The sequence below is a fragment of the Notolepis coatsorum genome, assembly GCF_963971535.1.
Source record: "Notolepis coatsorum genome assembly, chromosome: 3".
Lineage (NCBI taxonomy): Eukaryota > Metazoa > Chordata > Actinopteri > Aulopiformes > Paralepididae > Notolepis > Notolepis coatsorum.
In genome coordinates, this window is record NC_140167.1 from 77796202 (window position 1) to 77817164 (window position 20963).

General features: G+C 43.0%; 1 protein-coding gene across 1 annotated transcript; it reads right to left on the minus strand.

The window, feature by feature from the left end:
* Positions 1-2107: 2107 nt before the first annotated feature.
* On the minus strand, positions 2108-17211 carry commd2 (COMM domain containing 2). Its single transcript, XM_084310202.1, has 6 exons — positions 17065-17211; positions 14522-14599; positions 9455-9537; positions 8988-9062; positions 5838-5936; positions 2108-3000 (listed from the first exon to the last, which is right to left on the minus strand). Exons 1-6 carry the CDS (start codon positions 17129-17131, stop codon positions 2800-2802), a joined length of 603 nt encoding a protein of 200 aa, XP_084166328.1. The 5' UTR covers positions 17132-17211; the 3' UTR covers positions 2108-2799.
* Between the last annotated feature and the right edge of the window lie 3752 nt (positions 17212-20963).

Below are 20963 nucleotides of genomic sequence, written 5' to 3' on the forward strand. Positions count from 1 at the left end.
ATTGACCTGCAGGAGGTTAGTTCCGTTATACGTTCTATTGATTGATTGATTGATTGAAAACTTTATTAACAGATTGCAGAATGGGTACAATACAGTACAGCTCAATACACACAATTGTTAAGGGGATGCAGACCAGAGAAAGACTTTCGTCTTGTTTACATCAGGGTCCCCCATTTTCAATTCATCAGGACATATATGATATACATGACATACAGATAGTCAGTACTGCTACATCTATACATTTATGACATACCAGATTTGCAAATACAGTACTGTTTGTGATACAGAAGGAGTCAAGAAAAGGGAGTATATACATTTGACGTAGAAACTGTACATTGGAGGAGGTTGGGTGGGGGGGGTTGGGTACATTGGGATATTGACAACCATACTGGGTAATTTACATTGGAGGTGGTTGGGGGGGGGGGGGCACACTGTATAAACAAGTAAAACTGTACATTGAGGGGGGGGGGGGGAGGAGACACTGTACAAACAAACAAAATTGGAACATTTCCAACCCCCCCCCCCCCCCCCCCCCAATGTACAGTTTCTTCGTCAAATGTATATACTCTCTTTATTAGACTCTTTTTGTATCACAAACCGTACTGTATTTGTAAATCTGGTATGTCATAGATGTAGCAGTCCTATCTGTATGTCATATATGTTATGATGAATTGAAAATGGGGGACCCTGATGTAAACGAGACGAAAGTCTGTCTCTGATCTGCACCCCCCTTATTGAGCTGTACTGTATTGTACCCATTCTGCAATCTGTTAAATAAAGTTTTCATTCATTCATTCACACTGCTGTCATGTCAACACCACCAGTCCCCATGGTGTCAGGCTCCTCATTCACTTCCATTTAAATATCATATTTCAGAATTATAAACAAAAAAATACAGCAATATTATTCCGTGTATTATATTTGTTTGAGTTAAATGTACTTTTTTTTATGCTCTCAGTAAGCTCACGTGAGGTCTGATTCACAACACTAGATGGCGACAAAAAAGAAGCTACTTGCTACAAAACAAACATTCAGAGAAAAGGAATGAATGAATGAAAACTTTATTTAACAGATTGCAGAATGGGTACAATACAGTACGGCTCAATATATACAATTGTTAAGGGGATGCAGACCTGAGAAAGACGTTTGTCTTGTTTCCATCAGGGTCCCCCATTTTCAATTCATATAGCGAAGGAGGAAATGTGATGTTCGAGTTGAATCTACTTAATCGTGAGGTTAAATGTGACTTTGAAACTTGATGTTTAAAATGATTACAATCGTTATTAAATTAATCACGATATCTGCTAAAAGGCTGGGAATTGAAGGTGCATGGTAGAAGCATTCTTGATTGATTGAAATTTGTATTAACAGATTGTAGAATGGGTACAATACAGTACAGCTCAATACACACAATTGTTAAGGGGCTGCAGACCAGAGAAAGACTTTTGTCTTGTTTACATCAGGGTCCCCCATTTTCAATTCATCATATCTCCGTCACATCCGGTGACAAATGTGTTAATTCCAGCTCAATGAAATTATGTGTTAATTACAGCTCAATTAAATGACGTGTTAATTACAGCTCAATGAAATGATGTGTTCATTACAGATCAATGAAATGATGTGTTAATTACAGCTCAATTAAATTACGTGTTAATTACAGCTTAATGAAATTATGTGTTAATTACATCTCAATGAAATTATGCATTATAGCTCAATGAAATGATGCGTTAATTACAGCTCAATGAAATTATGTGTTAATTACAGCTCAATGAAATTTTATGAAATTATGCATTAATTGAAATGTGTTAGTTACAGCTTAATTAAATTATGTGCATGAGAAAATAGCAGTTTCAGGATTAAAATGTTTCAGATCCATCGTTTCATTGAGCTGTAATTAACACAAGGAGTGACATCACTGGAGAACATGTTCAAACTAATTTACTCTCAATGACTGTCAAACTAAATGAAAGCGTGCAAACCCGTTTAGAGCACTGGCATGTGTGTGAGATTATGTGCAAATAAATCACCCAGCTTTGCTTTTCAGTTTCATTTAGGTTTCTCTGACAAAGTTAAAAGCTGGAATCTGTTTCAGTCAGTAGAATTCATCAGTCATCCATTCATTTTATTTTTCCATTCAAACATCCACTCACATTATCTCACATAGAAATATGATACAAACAATAGAAAATCACCTGCATCAACACTGAGCAGTAGGAATGATTCAGAATATGAATTCGACCTCTTGATCTTCAGAATAATGTCTTAAACGAGTTCAGTCTATACAATTATAACAGAATCAAACTAGTTCAGTCTGTTAAATACAATTATAACAGAATCAAACGAGTTCAACTTCACTGTGACAACGTCATCATCATGATAGTTATTATTTAATTATAGCTTGGTCCATGTTTAGGTCAGACGTCCCTCCAGCATCCTGTCTAGACGGGTCCTCCTGAACTAACTAACTCTATACGTCTCTAGACTGGTCCTCCTAACTAACTATACGTCTCTGGTCCTCCTGAACTATAACTAACTCTATACGTCTCTAGTCCTGTTGCACAGGATGCAGTGGGGACATCATCTAATGTTGCACAGGATGCAGTGGGGACATCATCTAATGTTGCACAGGATGCAGTGGGGACATCATCTAATGTTGCACAGGATGCAGTGGGGACATCATCTAATGTTGCACATGGTTTCAAATCAAAAGGTTAGGGCATTATTTGATGTTGCACAGCATTGTCACAGATTATATCAGGGACCCTATTTGATGCTAAACAGGAAGAAAGGAGGGGGAGGTTATTTGATGTTGCGCAGGATGCGGCGGGCATGGTTGGTTTTGAGTGCGGCGAGGGCGCCCTCTAGGGAGGTGATGAGATGTAGCAAGGTGGAGGGGTCCGTCTGGAGAACTCTGTTGCTATGGTTACCGTCTCCTGTCGCCATGAGCAACCGCATCGTCACCGTGGGAACCACCTGCTGACGCAGTGAACGACTCGCCAACTGGAAGGAGGAGGGGCTTTAGATTATCAATCAAATCCTTTATTTAACCAGATAAGCATCATTGAGATTAAAATCTCTTTTTCAAGAGCGATCTGGCCAAGCAATGCAGCAGAAAGTTTCAACATAAAAAGAACATCACAATAAAATACAGATAAAACATTCTCAGCAAGATCCAATTTCAGGCAAGTTATCAAACACAGTTGCACTGTCCGAGGGAACTGAATTTGTAGGTTTTTATTAATATGGCTTTAAATTCTCCAAGGGTGACCAGTCCTGGCAAATTTAGGTCCTCCTGTAGCTTGTTCCAGGATGATGAAGCAGCATATTTAAAAGCCCTTTTTCCCAATTCAGTTCTCATATAGGGAACATCCAGTTTCAGAGCATCTTGGGAACGAAGGGCATACTTGTAGGGGTGGACGGTATAAATGGTATACGGTATAAACGGTATGAATTTGAGCTACGGTATGGATTTTGACTATACCTTGTAACCGGTAGAGCAGCTCTAAAATAGCAATGACGTCATGTAACCACAGCGCAACTATTTCACTCGTATTTGCCCCTAGAAATAGATAAAATTAGTCATAATAGATATGTGCGAACTGGAAAAAGTAATTTAGGAGCACAGAGGCTTCGCGCAGTGGGCGTGTCAACACGCAATTGTCATTTCATAATAAACACAGAAGCAAACTAGCTCTTCCGCCCTGCGTTTGAAGGCTGTGTGACAACTTCTCTCGCAAGTCGCGCAGTTTCTATGTGTAATGTAAACTGTGACGAGTCCAATGGTATAACATGCTTTGCATCCTCGCCATTCTGGAATGCCCACATTGCGCTAAAACCTTATGTAATGTTAACTGTCAATGTACTAGTAGCATCAGCAAGCTAACGTTAGCTGGCTCCAGTCCACTAGCAGCATGTCGATGTACTAGTAGCATCAGCAAGCTAACATTAGCTGGCTCCAGTCCACTAGTAGCATCAGCAAGCTAACGTTAACTGGCTCCAGTCCACTAGTAGCATCAGCAAGCTAACGTTAGCTGGCTCCAGTCCACTAGCAGCATGTCGATGTACTAGTAGCATCAGCAAGCTAACGTTAGCTGGCTCCAGTCCACTAGTAGCATCAGCAAGCTAACGTTAGCTGGCTCCAGTCCACTAGCAGCATGTCGATATACTAGTAGCATCAGCAAGCTAACGTTAGCTGGCTCCAGTCCACTAGCAGCATGTCGATGTACTAGTAGCATCAGCAAGCTAACGTTAGCTGGCTCCAGTCCACTAGCAGCATCAGCAAGCTAACGTTAGCTGGCTCCAGTCCACTAGCAGCATGTCGATGTACTAGTAGCATCAGCAAGCTAACGTTAGCTGGCTCCAGTCCACTAGCAGCATGTCGATGTACTAGTAGCATCAGCAAGCTAACGTTAGCTGGCTCCAGTCCACTAGCAGCATGTCGATGTACTAGTAGCCTCAGCAAGCTAACGTTAGTAAGTAAGTAAGTAAGTAAGCAGCCTCCTCCCTCCTCTCTCTCTCTCTCTCTCTCTCTCTCTCTCTCTCTCTCTCTGCTAACAATCCTGATTAGATTCTTGAACCTATTTAATTAAAAAGGAAGATATTGATGGACATTAGCTATAGTATAGCTCAGCAGCTGTAACAGAATAACAGCTGCCATACCAGTGTTTACCCCTTCAGAAGCATTTATATAGACATTTTAAGATAAGTTAATATACCGTGATATATACCGTTACCGTCTATGCTTCAAATTATACCGTGATATAAATTTTAGACCATACCGTCCAGCCCTACATACTTGTATTGCTTAGTGCACAGAAGCACGCTTAGGTACGAGGGAACCAGCTTAAGCAGAGCTTTGTGCACAAGAGAGAGCCATCGAGAAAATCGCCGTACTTGTAGACAGGGGTGCAGTGCTGGGCAAACGCGGTCAAACTGCGTTTGGCCTTCGTCACTGAGGCCGAAGTGCACGCATCCTATTATTATGCAAAGTCTAGGTGATAAAATGACTCGTCAACCAAATACAAGCCCTGTAGGTGTGGTGGGGGGTTGCTTGATCTCCCGACTTCACTGGAAGGATGAGACAAGGTGTATCATCTGTTTTGTGCGCAACAGAGGGAACATGTATGCCCATATTACGACTGCACCCCTGCTTGTAGAGATGGGCAACTTGCAATGGCATATAGGTGCAATGGTGCACTCGATTGCCACATCTCGTGACAAAGCGTAAGGCAGAATGTTACACAGTATCCAGCTTTCTAAGGTACTGATCAGGTGCATGCATGTAAAGTAAGTCACCATAATCGAGTAGTGGTAAGAAGGTGGTCGAGATCAGGTGACTTCTCACTTCTAAGTGAAAAACAGGACCTGTTTCTGAAAAAGAAACGAGTTTAAGCTTCAGCTTCGACACAAGTGTATCTACCGGTATGTGAGATTTAAACGTACGGTTCTCATCCACTATAATGCTTAGATATTTGTAGGAAGCAACCCTTTCGATTTCAGTCTCTCCAGCAGTAACAAGTGTGGGAAGATCAGCTGGGAGTCTATTCCCATTTGAGAAGAGCATATACTTTGACTTGTCAGCATTTAACACAAGCTTAAGCTGGGTAAAATGGGACTGAACAATGTCAAAGGAAGATTGCAAGAACTCCATCGTTTGCACAACACTGGGAGATGAGCAATAAATTACCGTGTCATCAGCATAGAAATGGGAAGCAGCATTAGACAGGTTGATACAAAGATCATTAACATATATGGAGAACAGTAGAGGTCCCAGTACGGAGATCTCCCTCCCTCTTCCCCTCTCCCTCTCCCTCTCCCCCTTCCCCTCCCTCTCTCACCTGAACATCTAGACGCCACTCCAGGTTGTGATATGTGGAGAGAGGAGGAGTCAGCTGGTTGAGGATGGAGCGAACCTCCTTACGATGCTCCAGATACAACTGAAAAACAATTATTATCATCATTAATATTATTATTATCATCATCAATATTATTACTATTATCATCATTAATATTATTATTATTATTATTATCATCATTAACTCAATCAGCGCCAGAGGTCGCTGTTTACCGTGTGGTAAGAAGGCCACCGCTTTTAAAGAATAGGAATACATGGCGGTGTTTGCAGGGCTCAAACTATATTATATATCATAGCTATGGATATAATACTATTGCCCATTTTACATTGAGTATCTATCGTTCAATTTGTGAAAAAGAAATAATTTTCTCATCCATACATTCCCGTTTTATACCGTGGTGAATATGAGTATAGTTTTAGAGTAAACCTGTCTAATCCCAGAAAACTACGCTATGCAGCAATACGTGCATTTCACTAGAAACCGTGGCGTTTCTCGCCTTTATCAACAATCTATCTCAAATCAACGCTATATTATCGGTATTATGTTTCATCATGAATGCATGAAAGGGTGGGGGGGAGGGGTCGTTTTTCTATGCTTTGATCGTCACCAACGGAATACGTTACACACACACACATTAGACACATATGCTCAGATCGCAGTGAAAGGATTCTTGGATCAACGCAAGATTGATACCATATAGCCCTTACCTTGACTAGGATGTACTCCAAAAAGAATATTCCAATTATCTGATCGCCATTCCAAGTATTGATGTCGATCGTGTTGCCAACATAATCCACCAAAGAACATGAACCGGGAGTGCTTGATTCTCCTCAATCCATGCGTTATAAACGCTTGTCCTGCCCGACAAGGAAAACTCGGACCGGACTTTTTAGATTGATGCACAGCCCAAGCCAGAGAGTTTCAAAGGATGTGCAATACCGGCGGCAGGCGGCGGTATTGGACGTTTGCGATCTCAGACTCATTCCCAATGATAACACAGGCTCCCTCAATGGATTATGAATGGGAATATCAAATAAAAGAAATAACGATAGAAAACCCAACTTTTCTCGGGTTTGGCGCTCAAGCGTCTGCGAGTTAACCCGACTTTATTCGTGAGTGGCGTCCAATGAGTTAATATTATCATCATCAATATTATTATCATCATTAACACAATGGCGCCCAAGGACGTATATCTCCGTGTTTCGATTCCACCCATTGTGGACAGAGGCACGGATAAATCCGTGGCAAGTTGTTATTGCTTTTATTCCATTTTAATAACCTATTCAAGGTCACGAGCGGCAGTGCAGATCTACCCTACTCTATGAATTCGACAAAGTGCAATACCGGCCAGATCCTCTTAGGGGCGCTATCACGATAATGCAGTGTTCCCTGTGGCCGAACGGTGGACACTTTTTTTTGAATTTTTTTTTGAGTTTCCAGTAGCAGGATTCTGGATGTGTAGCATAGTAGCTTGGATTACGTTTTGCATCGCAGATTTCACCATGCAATAAGGGGATTTATCATCAGCCAATGGACATATCGATCTACCAGATGGCGATCGATAACGGGGAAATGCTCGGGGCGATCCCACCAGACCACAGTAAGATCTTTTTCACGTAAAGTACATCCCGATCGGGCCTTGTTTTGATAGCCAACCAGGCGTTCAGCCTATGTGGCTAATGAGGCTAACACGGTTATTGGTAATCGATAATCAGAAACGACGTCCCCCGCCCCCCCCTTTCATGCATACATGCGTGAGGATCGTACCGAAATGCCATTGGATTTAACGTTATTAGCCATTAGCCCTGTATCTCGCCTCCCAGGAAATATACTAGACCCAAATCCGGTATAACGCTTATATTCACGGCGCTATAAAAATGATTTTTATTTTCTTTAAGCTATTTTGAAGGGACGGTTTATGGACTCAATTGACAATGAGAATGGACAGATAGCAATACTATAAAGTATAAATTTAGCTGTACAAACAGCCCCACATTTGTTTACATTCCCCGGTCCTCTTGAGATTAATTACTCATCCCAATGGCCCCGAATGTGTTAATATTAGTATCATCATCAATATTATTATTATCATCATCATTAATATTATCATCATCACTAATATGACAAATACTACTAATAATACAACGACAATACAAACATTATTATTATCTATCATCATATTACTTCAACTACTACTACTACTACTAATAATACAACTACAATACAAACATTATCATCATCATCATTAATATTACTAAAACTACTACTACTAATACAACTACAATACAAACATTATTATTATCATCATTAATATTACAACTACTAATAATAATACAACTACAATACAAACATTATTATTATCATCATCATCAAACTCATTCAGGGCCAAGGCCTTTCCCCATCCTGTTCTAGCCAGGCCAGGTTTCCATTACATATTTTCACTGTGCGTCACCTTGTTTATAGAGCTATATCTATATTATAGCTATGGACACAATACTATGGTATATGTATATAATAGGTATTATGTTTCATCATGAATGCATGAAAGGCAGGGGGGTCGTTTCTGATGCTTTGATTGCCAGTAACGGCATTCGTTATTACCACAACACACGCCGATGGATCGGTATGATGACATTGTTGGATCAAGCTGAAATTGACATCAGATAGTCCTTACCTGTGGTCAGGGGTATTCCAAAAAGAATATTCCAATTGTTTAATCGCCATCTGGTCCATCTGGTCCACAACATAATCCAGCACAACATATCCATCGATTGTCCCGAAAACGATCCAATGCGATCGAGTGAAGCCCTAGGCTTCCCTGTACTAGAAAACTGCGCCCGGAGTGGTTTAAACATAACACCTGGTCTGGAACAGGGTTTACTGCACTCTCGATACTGCCTTACTGCCATAAGCAGCACGGTGGCGTAGTGGTTAACACTATCGCCTCACAGCAAGAAGGTCCAGGGTTCGATTCCCCCAGGTGGGTGATCTCCCAGGCCTTTCTGTGTGGAGTTTGCATGTTCTCCCCGTGCTCGCAAGGCCCCCCCCCCCCCCCCCCCCCGATAAGAGAAACCCAATGGAAAAACATGCACAACAAACAGATCGCTATCGTGTTCAGTAGAAACATCTGACCTCCAGTAGAAGCTGATTCAACTCCTCAGAGAAACCAAGAACCAACACTGAGTCCTGGAAGTCTACCTCAGAGATCTAGAGAGAGAGAGAGAGAGAGAGAGTGAGACGGAGAGAGACGGAGAGAGAGACGGAGAGACAGGGAGCGAAACAGAGAGACAGACACAGAGAGACAGACAGACAGAGAGAGACAGACAGACAGAGGGTGATGAACATGGTCATGATATTTAGTGTGTGAGTGAGAGTGAGTGTGAGTGAGTGAGTGTGAGTGTGTGTGAGTAAGAGTGAGTGTGTGAGTAAGAGTGAGTGTGTGAGTAAGAGTGAGTGTGTGAGAGAGTGAGTGTGTGAGTGTGTGTGAGTAAGAGTGAGTGTGTGAGTAAGAGTGAGTGTGTGTGAGTGTGTGCGAGTGTGTGAGTGTGTGTGTGTGTGTGTGTGTGTGTGTGAGGGTGTGTGTGAGGACATCTAGTCACCATGAGTTTAGAGCTCTCCGTCAGCAGAAACATCAGACCTTCAACACCGTGCTGCACCGTGTCCACGGCAACGCTCAGCTTCCCTACACACACACACACACAGTGAAGGTGATAGTTTTGATACTGAGCTGACTGTTTGAATTCATTAAGCAGCAACACTGACTAGAGCCCCGACTTCTGAAAGCAATATTCTAGCTTATTATATTATATACTATACAGTCTCAACTACAATATAAACATGTTGTGACCTCATTACTATACAGTCTCAACTACAATATAAACATGTTATGACCTCATTACTATACAGTCTCAACTACAATATAAACATGTTATGACCTCATTACTATACAGTCTCAACTACAATATAAACATGTTGTGACCTCATTACTATACAGTCTCAACTACAATATAAACATGTTGTGACCTCATTACTATAATAATAATAATAATAATAATTCATTTATTTTGTAAAGCGCTTTTCAAAGACCCAAAGTCGCTGGAAGAAAATACAGTAGTATACAGTCTCAACTACAATAAACATGTTATGACCTCATTACTATACAGTCTCAACTACAATATAAACATGTTGTGACCTCATTACTATACAGTCTCAACTACAATATAAACATGTTGTGACCTCATTACTTTACAGTCTCAACTACAATATAAACATGTTGTGACCACATTACTATACAGTCTCAACTACAATATAAACATGTTGTGACCACATTACTTTACAGTCTCAACTACACTATAAACATATAAAGTCATAAAGTCAGAGCTCAACATAAACATGTTATGACCTCAAAGTCAGAGCTCAACATAAACATGTTATGAGCTCATAGTCAGCTCAACGTAAACATGTTATGAGCTCATAAAGTCAGCTCAACGTAAACATGTTATGAGCTCATAGTCAGCTCAACGTAAACATGTTATGACCTCAAAGTCAGAGCTCAACATAAACATGTTATGACCTCATAAAGTCAGAGCTCAACATAAACATGTTATGACCTCAAAGTCAGAGCTCAACATAAACATGTTATGACCTCATAAAGTCAGAGCTCAACATAAACATGTTATGAGCTCATAAAGTCAGCTCAACATAAACATGTTATGACCTCAAAGTCAGCTCAACATAAACATGTTATGAGCTCATAAAGTCAGCTCAACATAAACATGTTATGAGCTCATAAAGTCAGCTCAACATAAACATATGAGCTCATAAAGTCAGCTCAACATAAACATGTTATGAGCTCATACAGTCAGAGCCCCATTCATTGTCTATAGAGCAGAGATTGACATCTCAGTGACATCACAGATTGGAGGGTTCTCTCTCTTAGCCCTTTCACACCGCCAGGCCAGGGCTCCGCTTCTAGCACCAGCTCCGTACTGGAGCCTCTGAACCTTGGTGCTCTCTGGCCAACCAGCCCTATTTAAGGAGAACCAACGTTCCACCGTCTCAGTCATCAAAGGGGGGGCGTTACTCAGGCGGAGGTAAACATAATGTGTGGAGAAAGGCTTAGCGAGCCTCAGCGCGCGAGCGCACACACACACTGTATACGTTTGAAATTAATCGTTCCAGCAAAGTAGGCTTCTATTATTCGAATTACTTGTTTTAATGGGTATCATAGTAGTAAGTCCTACTGTAGAACATGACACATTAGCATGACATCTGATTCATTAATGCCAATACTGGACGACAAGCGCAATTGGCGCAAGTGTAAACTATGGATTAGTCAGTCACAGTTAACGTCGGACCATTACCTCAACGGGTTAGTGCGGCTGCCTGTGAATCCTATCGTCCCAGGTTCAAATCTCTCGGTTACATTTAATTATTTTATTTTATTTTTTCTCCCATCCCACTGTTAGTCGTTATGCCAATTCCCAACCCCCTTCCTGGTTGTTGCGCACTTTCCCCTACTGTTGGTCCGAGAGGCCGGAGACTGTCACATGCTTTCCTCCGACGCATGTGCAGCCAGCCGGCAGCCAGCCTGGCCGCGCAGATTCTCACTGGGAGAGTGTAATGTGTGGGAGGCCGCACTACCTCTCTCCAGATCCTACCCTCGCTGAGCAGGCGCCCCGACCGAACTGTAGGGGTCGCTGTCCACAACGCCCAGGACCCACCCGCCAGCTTTCCCCACCCCCTAATACTGCCAATTGTATTAGTGTGAACGGCCAGCCAAGCTGGTGACGAACGCCGGGAGCTGGATTCGAACACGCGAACCCAGCGTCTAAAGCGTTGGTGATGAACGCAATCTCCGCTACGCCACCTGACCGCGGTTACATTTTTTTAGCGTTAATTCATTTATCCACTCTGGTTGGATGGTGTATTGTACTCGTGCTGTATAATGACAATACATTTGAATTGGATCTCGTCTTGAGATCGCTACCTGTTGAGTGGATCAGCATGGTGCAATGCTGTTTTATATAGGGCACATAATAATTTCGCCACTGTCGTGTTCATATGGTTGTGATCCACTCAACAAGTAGTGATTTCGGAATGAGATTCGATTCAAATGTATTGTCATTATACAGCACAATACACCATCCAACCAGAGTGGATAAATTAATTAACTTTAAGTAAAATAAAAAGGTTGTGTACCCAAGAGGTTTGAACCTGGGACCATTGGATCCAGAGGTAGCAGCACTAACCAGTTGAGCTAATGGTCCGACGTTAACTGTGACTGACTAATCCATGGTTTACAATTGTCAAGAGCCAATTGCGCTTGTCGTCCAGTATTGACATTAATAAATCAGATGTCATGCTAATATGTCATGTTCTACAGTAGGACTTACTACTATGATACCCATTCAAACAAGTAATTCGAATAATAGAAGCCTACTTTGCTGGAACGATTCATTTCAAACGTATACAGCGCGGGGCGGCTGGGTGGCGCAGCGGACATTGCGCTCGTCACCAACGCAAGAGACACCGGGTTCGAATCCGGCTGTCGGCGTTGCCTCCGGCTTGGGCCGGCCATCATACTAACTCAATTGGCAGAGTTAGCGGGTGGGAAGTCGAAGGGTGGTAGTCTGGTCGTTGTGAACAGCGACTCCTACAGGTCGGTTGGGGCGCCTGCACAGCAAAGTCAGGAAAATGGCGGGGGCAGTGTGAGCCTCCTACACGTTACTCCTCGCCAAATGAGAGTGCGCGCTGGCAGGTGAAAAGATGTGACAGGCTGCCTCCACATGTATCGGAGGGGACATGTGATGCAAGGCTTCTATCCTCCCTACAACCGGCCAGTGGGGGGCATATGCGAGCAACAATCAGGACAGGGGAGGGAGAATTGGCACGAGAGGTAAATTGGGATGGGGAGTGCGTGTGTGTTTGTGTGTGCGCTCGCGCGCTGACTCGCTAAGCCTTTCCCTACGCATATTCATTTCTGGAGCATTTCTTTATCCACTCTGGTTGGATGGTGTATTGTACTTCTGCTGTATCATAACAATAGATTTTAATCTAATCTCGTTTTGAGATCAGTCGCAAATCGCTTCCTGTTGAATGGATCGGTTGAGTGCAATGCCGACTCTACTTTCCCCCTTTTACGCTCGCCTTCACAGCCTAGAATATGACACGGCCACTGATGATGTCACTGTTCGCGAGGAATAACCAACTATTATTCAGTGCGATTTGTCACGTTCTGAACCAATTAATCCTGGTGTGAGCGTGCCGGCCGGTGCGAGATTGCGTTCGGGAACCGGCTCCAGCACGGAGCCTGGCCGGTGTGAAAGGCCTATCTGATCTCTAGCTTTAGGAGAGTGGTGCTTGTTCATAAATACTGACTGGACGGTCCTGGAGCACAGGAAGAACATGTTATATAATATACAGATACATTTATATATATAAAGGTCCTGGAGCACAGGAAGAACATGTTATAGTCTAGATTCTAGAATATACAGATATATTTATAAATATATGGTCCTGGAGCACAGGAAGAACATGTTATAGAATATACTGATATACAGGTATTATATATATGTCTTGGAGCACAGGAAGAACATGTTATATATTATACAGATATATTTATATAAGGTCCTGGAGCACAGGAAGAACATGTTATAGAATATACAGATATATATAATAATAAATTCAATTTGTACTGCACTTTACATTTGTGACATCTCAAATTGCTACAGGAGATAAAGATAAAAAATTAAATGAATAAAACAACCAATGAAATGGAAGAAAGATACAGATACAAAAATAAAAGAATAATAAATAAAAGTAAAAGAATAATTCAGGCAAATGCCTTGTTAAAAATAAATGTTTTTAGGCCCCTTTTAAAAACCTCAACGGACTGTGGTGCTCTCAGATGGTCAGGGAGGGCATTCCACAGCCGAGGAGCAGCTGAGCAGAAGGTATGGGTTGGAGTGAGTTTTGAGTGTCCAGAGCGGAGGGAGCGTGTGGAGGTCGGGGGAGCGATGAGTTCCTTTAGATAGGAGGGGGCGTTGCTGTGGATGCACTGATGGGTGAGGAGGGAGACCTTGTATTCAACCCTGTAGGAGACAGGGAGCCAGTGTAGGGAATGGAGTATGGGTGTGATGTGTTCATATTTCCGCACTCTCATCAGGATCCTAGCAGCACAGTTTTGAATGTACTGGAGCTTCTGGATGCTCTTGCTAGGGATCCCGATGAGCAGTGCATTGCAGTAGTCAAGCCTTGAGGAGACAAAGGCGTGAACAAGCTTTTCCGCATCTGGCAGGGTGAGTGAGGGACGGACTCTGGCTATATTTCTAAGGTGGAAGAATGAGGTTTTGCACAGGTGCTTAATGTGGGAGGTCAAAGGTCAGGTGGGGGTAAATTTTTGTGCCCAGGTTAGTTATTACAGGTGAGAGGGGGATGTTCTGGCTGGAAAAGGTGATGCTGGTTATTGGGGATGATTTGATCTGGTGTGGGGTGCCGATTAGAATGGCTTCCGTTTTGGAGCTGTTTAGTTGCAGGAAATTGTGACTCATCCACGCCTTTATCTCAAGACATATATATTATTTATATATATATAAGGTCCTGGAGCAAAGGAAGAACATGTTATAGAACATATATATATAAGGTCCTGGACCAGACCTACTTACTGGCTGCTCCCTCGTAGATTTTAGGATTGGTTCCTTTTCTCAGGAACTCCACCGCTATCCTGCCAAACTCCCCTACCACTGAGAGGAGCGAGCAAGAGAGAGGGAGCGAGTGAGCGACAGAGACGGAGACAGAGACAGAGACAGAGACAGAGACAGAGACAGAGACAGAGACAGAGACAGAATGAAAACTTTATTTAACAGATTGCAGAATGGGTACAATACAGTACGGCTCAATACATACAATTGTTAAGGGGATGCAGACCTGAGAAAGACGTTAGTCTTGTTTCCATCAGGGTCCCCCATTTTCAATTCATATAGACATTTATGACATACACAACATACATGACATTTATGGCATAGGGACATATAGGTATTTAGTACTGATACATTTGTGACATAAACGGTATTCAAATATACAGTACTGTTACCCCTAGATCCTGACAGAGTATAATATACATATGATGGGGAGGGGACTGTACATTAGGAGGGGGTGGGTGGGTGGGAGAGAAATATACATACGGCGGGGAGGGGATATATACATGCGGTGGGGAGGAGACTGTCTATTAGGAGGTGGTGGGGGTTTTGGGCATTTACGGTGGCCAGTTTAGAATTGCAGCCTCCCGTAGGTGCTCTTTAAGAGCGGTTTTGAATGTGGGCAGGGATTCACATTCCTTTACAGCTTTGGGTAGGGCGTTCCACATTGTTGTGGCATAATTGCGAAACGTGTGTAGTCCCTTGTTTGAGCCGAATCTGGGTTTAACATGATTTGTTGAGCTTCCTCTGGTGTAGTGGTTGTGGTATTCACTGACCTTTGGGAAGTATTTTGACATGTATATGGGCACCCCGGTCGTATAGTGTATCTTGTAGACCAGGCCCATTGCAAGTTGCTGTACTCTGTCGTCTACTCTAAGCCATCCTAGGTTGTCAAAGTGGGCAGGGGTGAGGTGGGTTCTGGGGTTCAGGTCAAGTAGTAGTCTGACCAGTTTGTTTTGTGATGTTTGTAATTTTGTTTTAAGCGCCTTTGAGGTGCTTTGGTACCATGAGGTGCACGCATAGTCATAGTACCCTTGAATGAGTGCTCCTGCCAGAGTCTTCAGGGTATTCTTGTTTACCAGAGAGGAGATCCGGTACAAGAATCTAGTTCGTTGGTTGACTTTTTTTATTACATTGGATGCCATTTTGTCACAGGAAAGATTTGCCTCTAGGATGGAACCCAGGTAGGTAATTTCGTCTTTCCTTGTGACAATATTGTCACCCACTGTAACTGAGAAGCCGTCGGTCTTGCTGAGTTTGTTATTTGAACCAAAGAGAATGGACTCCGTTTTGCCCATGTGTAATGATAGTTTGTTATCAGCGAGCCATATGCAGATTTTGCCTAGTTCCGAGCTGAGGGTTTTTTCAACCTGCAACTTGTTCTTGTCAGAGACCAGCAGGGCTGAGTCGTCCGCAAACAGGAACAAGTTGCAGTCACAGGCTGACGACATGTCATTTGCATAAATTAGGAAGAGTAGCGGTCCTAGTATGCTTCCTTGTGGAACACCACAGCTCACTGTGAGGGGGGGGGGGGGGGGTAGAGTACCGTTTACCTCTACCATATGTTCTCTCCCCTCAAGGTAGGATTGCATCCAGCTCACTGATAAGCTAAACCAATTGCTTTTAGCTTGTCCATTAGAATGGAGTGATTGACAGTGTCGAAGGCCTTTTGTAGGTCCAGCATGACCATGCCGCAGTATTTGCCCGCGTCCACCTCTTGTTTGATGTGGTCGTTCAAATAGAGGAGGCATGTGTCAGTGGAGTGGGACGTTCTGAAGCCAGATTGGAATTCGTAGATTAGATTTTTTTTCCGCCAGGTACTTTTCGACCTGTTCGTAGACTATTTTCTCCATGACTTTCGAGATGGAGGTAAGAATAGAAACAGGGCGGTAGTTGCCTGGGTCTAATTTGCTGCCCTTTTTGTGCAGAGGGGTCACTCTCGCAATTTTGAAGTACTTGGAGACGTGCCCCTGTTTTATAGAGAGGTTTATTATGTGTGTGATGACTGGGGTGATGGCGGCTGCTGCGTCTCTGAGGAATTTGGAGGGGATGTTGTCATGGCCAGTGGCCTTGTTAGGTTGGAGGGCGCTAAATTTTTTGAGTACCTCATCGGGACGCATGTTCCTTTAAATTATCTTATCTTATATCCAACAGCACGGCTGAAAGGTACCGGCATTACAACTGGAGTTGGAGATTTCCCCAAAGGGGATTAATAAAGATTAATACAAGTATACATCATTAAATACATTTTACCACAATAAACTGCTTTCCTAAAACACAGTTCCAAATATTTTATAAAACCCAAAATTGTATTTAATTTGTCATCATATATAAGACACAATAAAACATAAAATAGACATCGTTTTCAAACCGTACCAACTCATCCAAGTAACTGTTGGGACAGAATAATACATATTCTATGTGAAGTGCAGTTGGACTCTAACGTTACAGCGAAAATAACATCTACACAGAAGAATGATAATATGAATAATAAACAGGTTTTTATTTACCTGCAGCTTCGACCTGCAGCAGGAAGGTCAGATGTTCTTTATGTTCGTCTGATAAAACCAACAACATTATGACTTCTTTCCACCACAATCACTCAGTTAATCAGAAAAGCCCTCAAAACATGAAAGCAGTTACCAGCAGAGCTAACTAGCAATAACAACCCAGATCACATGACCACCGAGCGTCCGGCGTTCAGAGAAGTTCGACAGGAACAAACTGCAACATAATAATTTCCGATACGTTTTAGCGACCCCGGCTGGCAGACAGATGCACGTGCATGTTCCTTTAAATGGGAACGCCACTCGAATGAAAGATTCTAATGTTATTTCATGTTATTTCCATCAATATTTGTGAACATGAGCTGCTCTAAAAAGTATATAAAGCCAGAATCCAGAAGTAAGAATCAAACTTGTCTCATTGAATAGGAGACAGATTTTATGGACCCAGTTTTATTCTTTGATTGAAAACTTTATTAACAGATTGCAGAATGGGTACAATACAATACAACACACAATTGTTAAGGGGTTGCAGACCAGAGAAAGACTTTCGTCTTGTTTACATCAGAGTCCCCCATTCTCAGTTCTGAAACAGAACATGTACCTATGAACTCAGTCTCAGAACATTCCCCTGGGTGCTCTCTGTGTGTCATCATCTATAAAATATTTCCCAATGCATTGTCTGTGGAGCAGCTTCAGACTTTATACTTGATGACATCACAAGTTTGAGTTTTAGCACTCTAGTTTATGAGTTGATCATGTTCAATAATTTTGTACCGTCTTGGACCAGAGGATTAACATGTAGGAATTAGTAAATTGGGCGTAGTTCCCCTTTAATAGAACTTAAACATACTACGGTAGTCCTTTGTGTGTAAAAATGCTGATTCCATGACTACTGCAAGCCAAGGTGCTGTTTGGGTAGATGAGATGGACATGGTGGTGGTGGGATGGGGGGGCGTGTGGCGTTGTGGGTGGTCTGGGATGGCACTGGGACCTTTGGGGTGCTGTGGGGGTTGTGTGGTGGGTTCTTCATGGGGGGGTCCCTGGGGTGTCGGTGGGTTGGGGGAGTTCGGCGATGGGGGATAGCCGGGGTCCATCGGGGTGCGTGCGGGGGGCTGGTGTTCGACTCTGGGGGAGGTTTGGTTGGAGCCTATGGCTTCGGCTGGACCTTTCCCGGACCTTCCCTGGAGTTGGGTGCTGGGCTCTTGCGTGTGGTTTGGTGGATTTTGGTTGGTTTTCGACGTTGGGCTCCCTCGGTTCGCTGGCGTTTTGGGGTTCCTTGCGTGGGGGGCTCGCTGCGGCTTCTGCTGTGTTCCCGGTGTCGTCTCGGACCGCCCCGGTCCTACGTGTCTTCTCATTTGGCCGCTGTTGTGTCTGTCTGCTTGAGTGTGTGGAGTCGTGTCTCCTTTGGCGTGGCTGCGGGTCCTGGGGCGCGTGGCCCATCATTCCTCTGTGGAGTTTGGGGGTGGGAGTCGCTGGTTTTCCTCATGGTGGCGGGGTCGCCGGGACCCCTGCCCACTTTGACAACCTAGGATGGCTTAGAGTAGACGACAGAGTACAGCAACTTGCAATGGGCCTGGTCTACAAGATACACTACACGACCAAGGTACCCATGTACATGTCAAAATACTTCCCAAAGGTCAGTGAATACCATGACCACAACACCAGAGGGAGCTCCACAAATCATGTTAAACCATGCCCTCCTGTTGAGACCTTCTGGGAAAATGTTACCACTCAATTATCAGATTTTTATCTCTGACCATACCGACACTGCCTTCTGTACTGTTGTTGAATGATGTTTCTCAGTTATCAACCTCTGTACATGTAAAGACTCATTTTGGCGGGTTCTACAGCTGCCAAAAAGTTGATAGCGTCACGCTGGATTCAACCGGATAAAATGCAATTCGAAACTGGCCACCGTAAATGTCCAAACCCCCCCACCCCCTCCTAATAGACAGTCTCCTCCCCACCGCATGTATATATTCTCTCCCCGCCGTATGTATATTTCTCTCCCACCCACCCCCTCCTAATGTACAGTATCCTCCCCACCGTATGTATATTTCTCTCCCACCCCCTCCTAATGTACAGTCCCCTCCCCATCATATGTATATACTCTGTCAGGATCTATGGGTAACAGTACTGTATATTTGAATACCGTTTATGTCACAAATGTATCTGTACTAAATACCTGTATGTCCCTATGCCATAAATGTCATGTATGTTGTGTATGTCATAATGAATTGAAAATGGGGGACCCTGATGTAAACAAGACAAATGTCTTTCTCTGGTCTGCAACCCCTTAACAATTGTGTGTATTGAGCCGTACTGTATTGTACCCATTCTGCAATCTGTTAAATAAAGTTTTCATTCATTCATTCATGGTGCCGCCGCGGGGGTGGCATTCCCGTCGCCGTGCATGGTGCGCGGGCTGTTTGTGTTTTCCTTCGTTCCGTCATGGCGTGCTTTATCATGTCTTGAATGGGGATGTGGTAGGGATTGATGTGTGGGGTGTTTGGGGGACTGGCTGTTCCGGAGGGGTTCACATGCCTTTGAGCAACATTGTACTTATTTTATGCCTATTCTTATGGCTGCATGTTTACGCTGCACTACTTTTATACCTATTCTTATGTCTGCAATTTATGCAGTTTTTTATTGTCATCAATTGTGTGCTGATTTTACGCCTATGTTCATTTTATACTAATTGCTGTGGGGCACTCTGGACTGCGGTCCATGTGTGAAAAGTGCTAATAGTTATTAATATTTATTATATTGTAAAAATGTATGCATTGAAATGTCTGTATGGTCTAGATGACATTGAAAATGAAGACCTCATAAAATAAACAAAGGTTTGAATTTAATTTTAAAAATATATATTCTTGCTTTAAATGTCCGATGCCAAAATGTGCTTCTGTTCACTATTTTCTCAGCAACTTTAAACTGATTTTACCTTTAATCTGCGCTAATTGTGAATCATAACCAGCTCAGTTGCGTTTTTGCGAAATCAGAACATGATTTGCAGCCACGCTTGAGACTTCAATATTTTGTATCCTTAATTTAATTGATATTTAACCAGGGTAATCACACTGACATTTAACCAGGGTAATCACATTGATGTGTGTAACCAGGGTAATCACATTGATGTGTAACCAGGGTAATCACATTGATGTGTAACCAGGGTAATCACATTGATATGTAACCAGGGTAATCACATTGATATGAAACCAGAGTAATCACATTGATAATTAACCAGGGCAATCACACTGATATTTCCACCTTTTTCAAGTGGGCTCTGGCCAAGAAAGCAGCATATAGAAAATGTTTACATATAGAACATTAAAACAAAAGCATGCAAATACTAAAACATAGAGAACATGTCTTAAAGGGGACATGCATTATAAATGGCTTTTTTCAGTGTTTAGCATTGTTATATAGTAATATGAGTTAGTATCAATGGGTCTGTGTCTCTAAATACCATATTGGCGGATTGCTCTCATTCAGTTGCGACAATTTCCTCCTCCATTTAATTAGGTCATTCTGATTTGACTCGCAAGGTGACGTAACGAGGTGCTGGTGGCGCTGATTGTGATCCGATTGGCTCTGTGGTTGGCGCCAATGCCGGCCCACAATTTTCATTGTAACCAGACACTTCCTCAAACAGGGTTTGACAGGTAGAGAACAGCGAGAGGGAGAGAGATAGAGAGACGGCGGGAGGGACTGCAGAAGTGTGTGTAAATGTGTGTGCGCCATCTCTCTCCCTCGTCGGGGACACACACACACACACAAACTTGACTGCGTGTGTCGGGGACGTAGGCATAGTGTAACCCGACACTTCCTCAAACGGGGTTTGACAGGCGAGAGGGACTGCAGAAGTGTGTGCGCCATCTCTCTCCCTCGTCGGGGACACA

Bases quoted from the DNA above. Each gene is read 5' to 3' on its own strand.
- commd2 (XM_084310202.1), bottom strand. From the start codon at position 17,131: ATGTTGTTGGTTTTATCAGACGAACATAAAGAACATCTGACCTTCCTG. The intron at 5,937-8,987 runs GTCAGATGTTTC...ATTGTTTTTCAG, and splicing joins TGAATCAGCTTCTACTGGAG to TTGTATCTGGAGCATCGTAA. The intron at 3,001-5,837 runs GTGAGAGAGGGA...TCCTCCTTCCAG, and splicing joins AGTGGCGTCTAGATGTTCAG to TTGGCGAGTCGTTCACTGCG.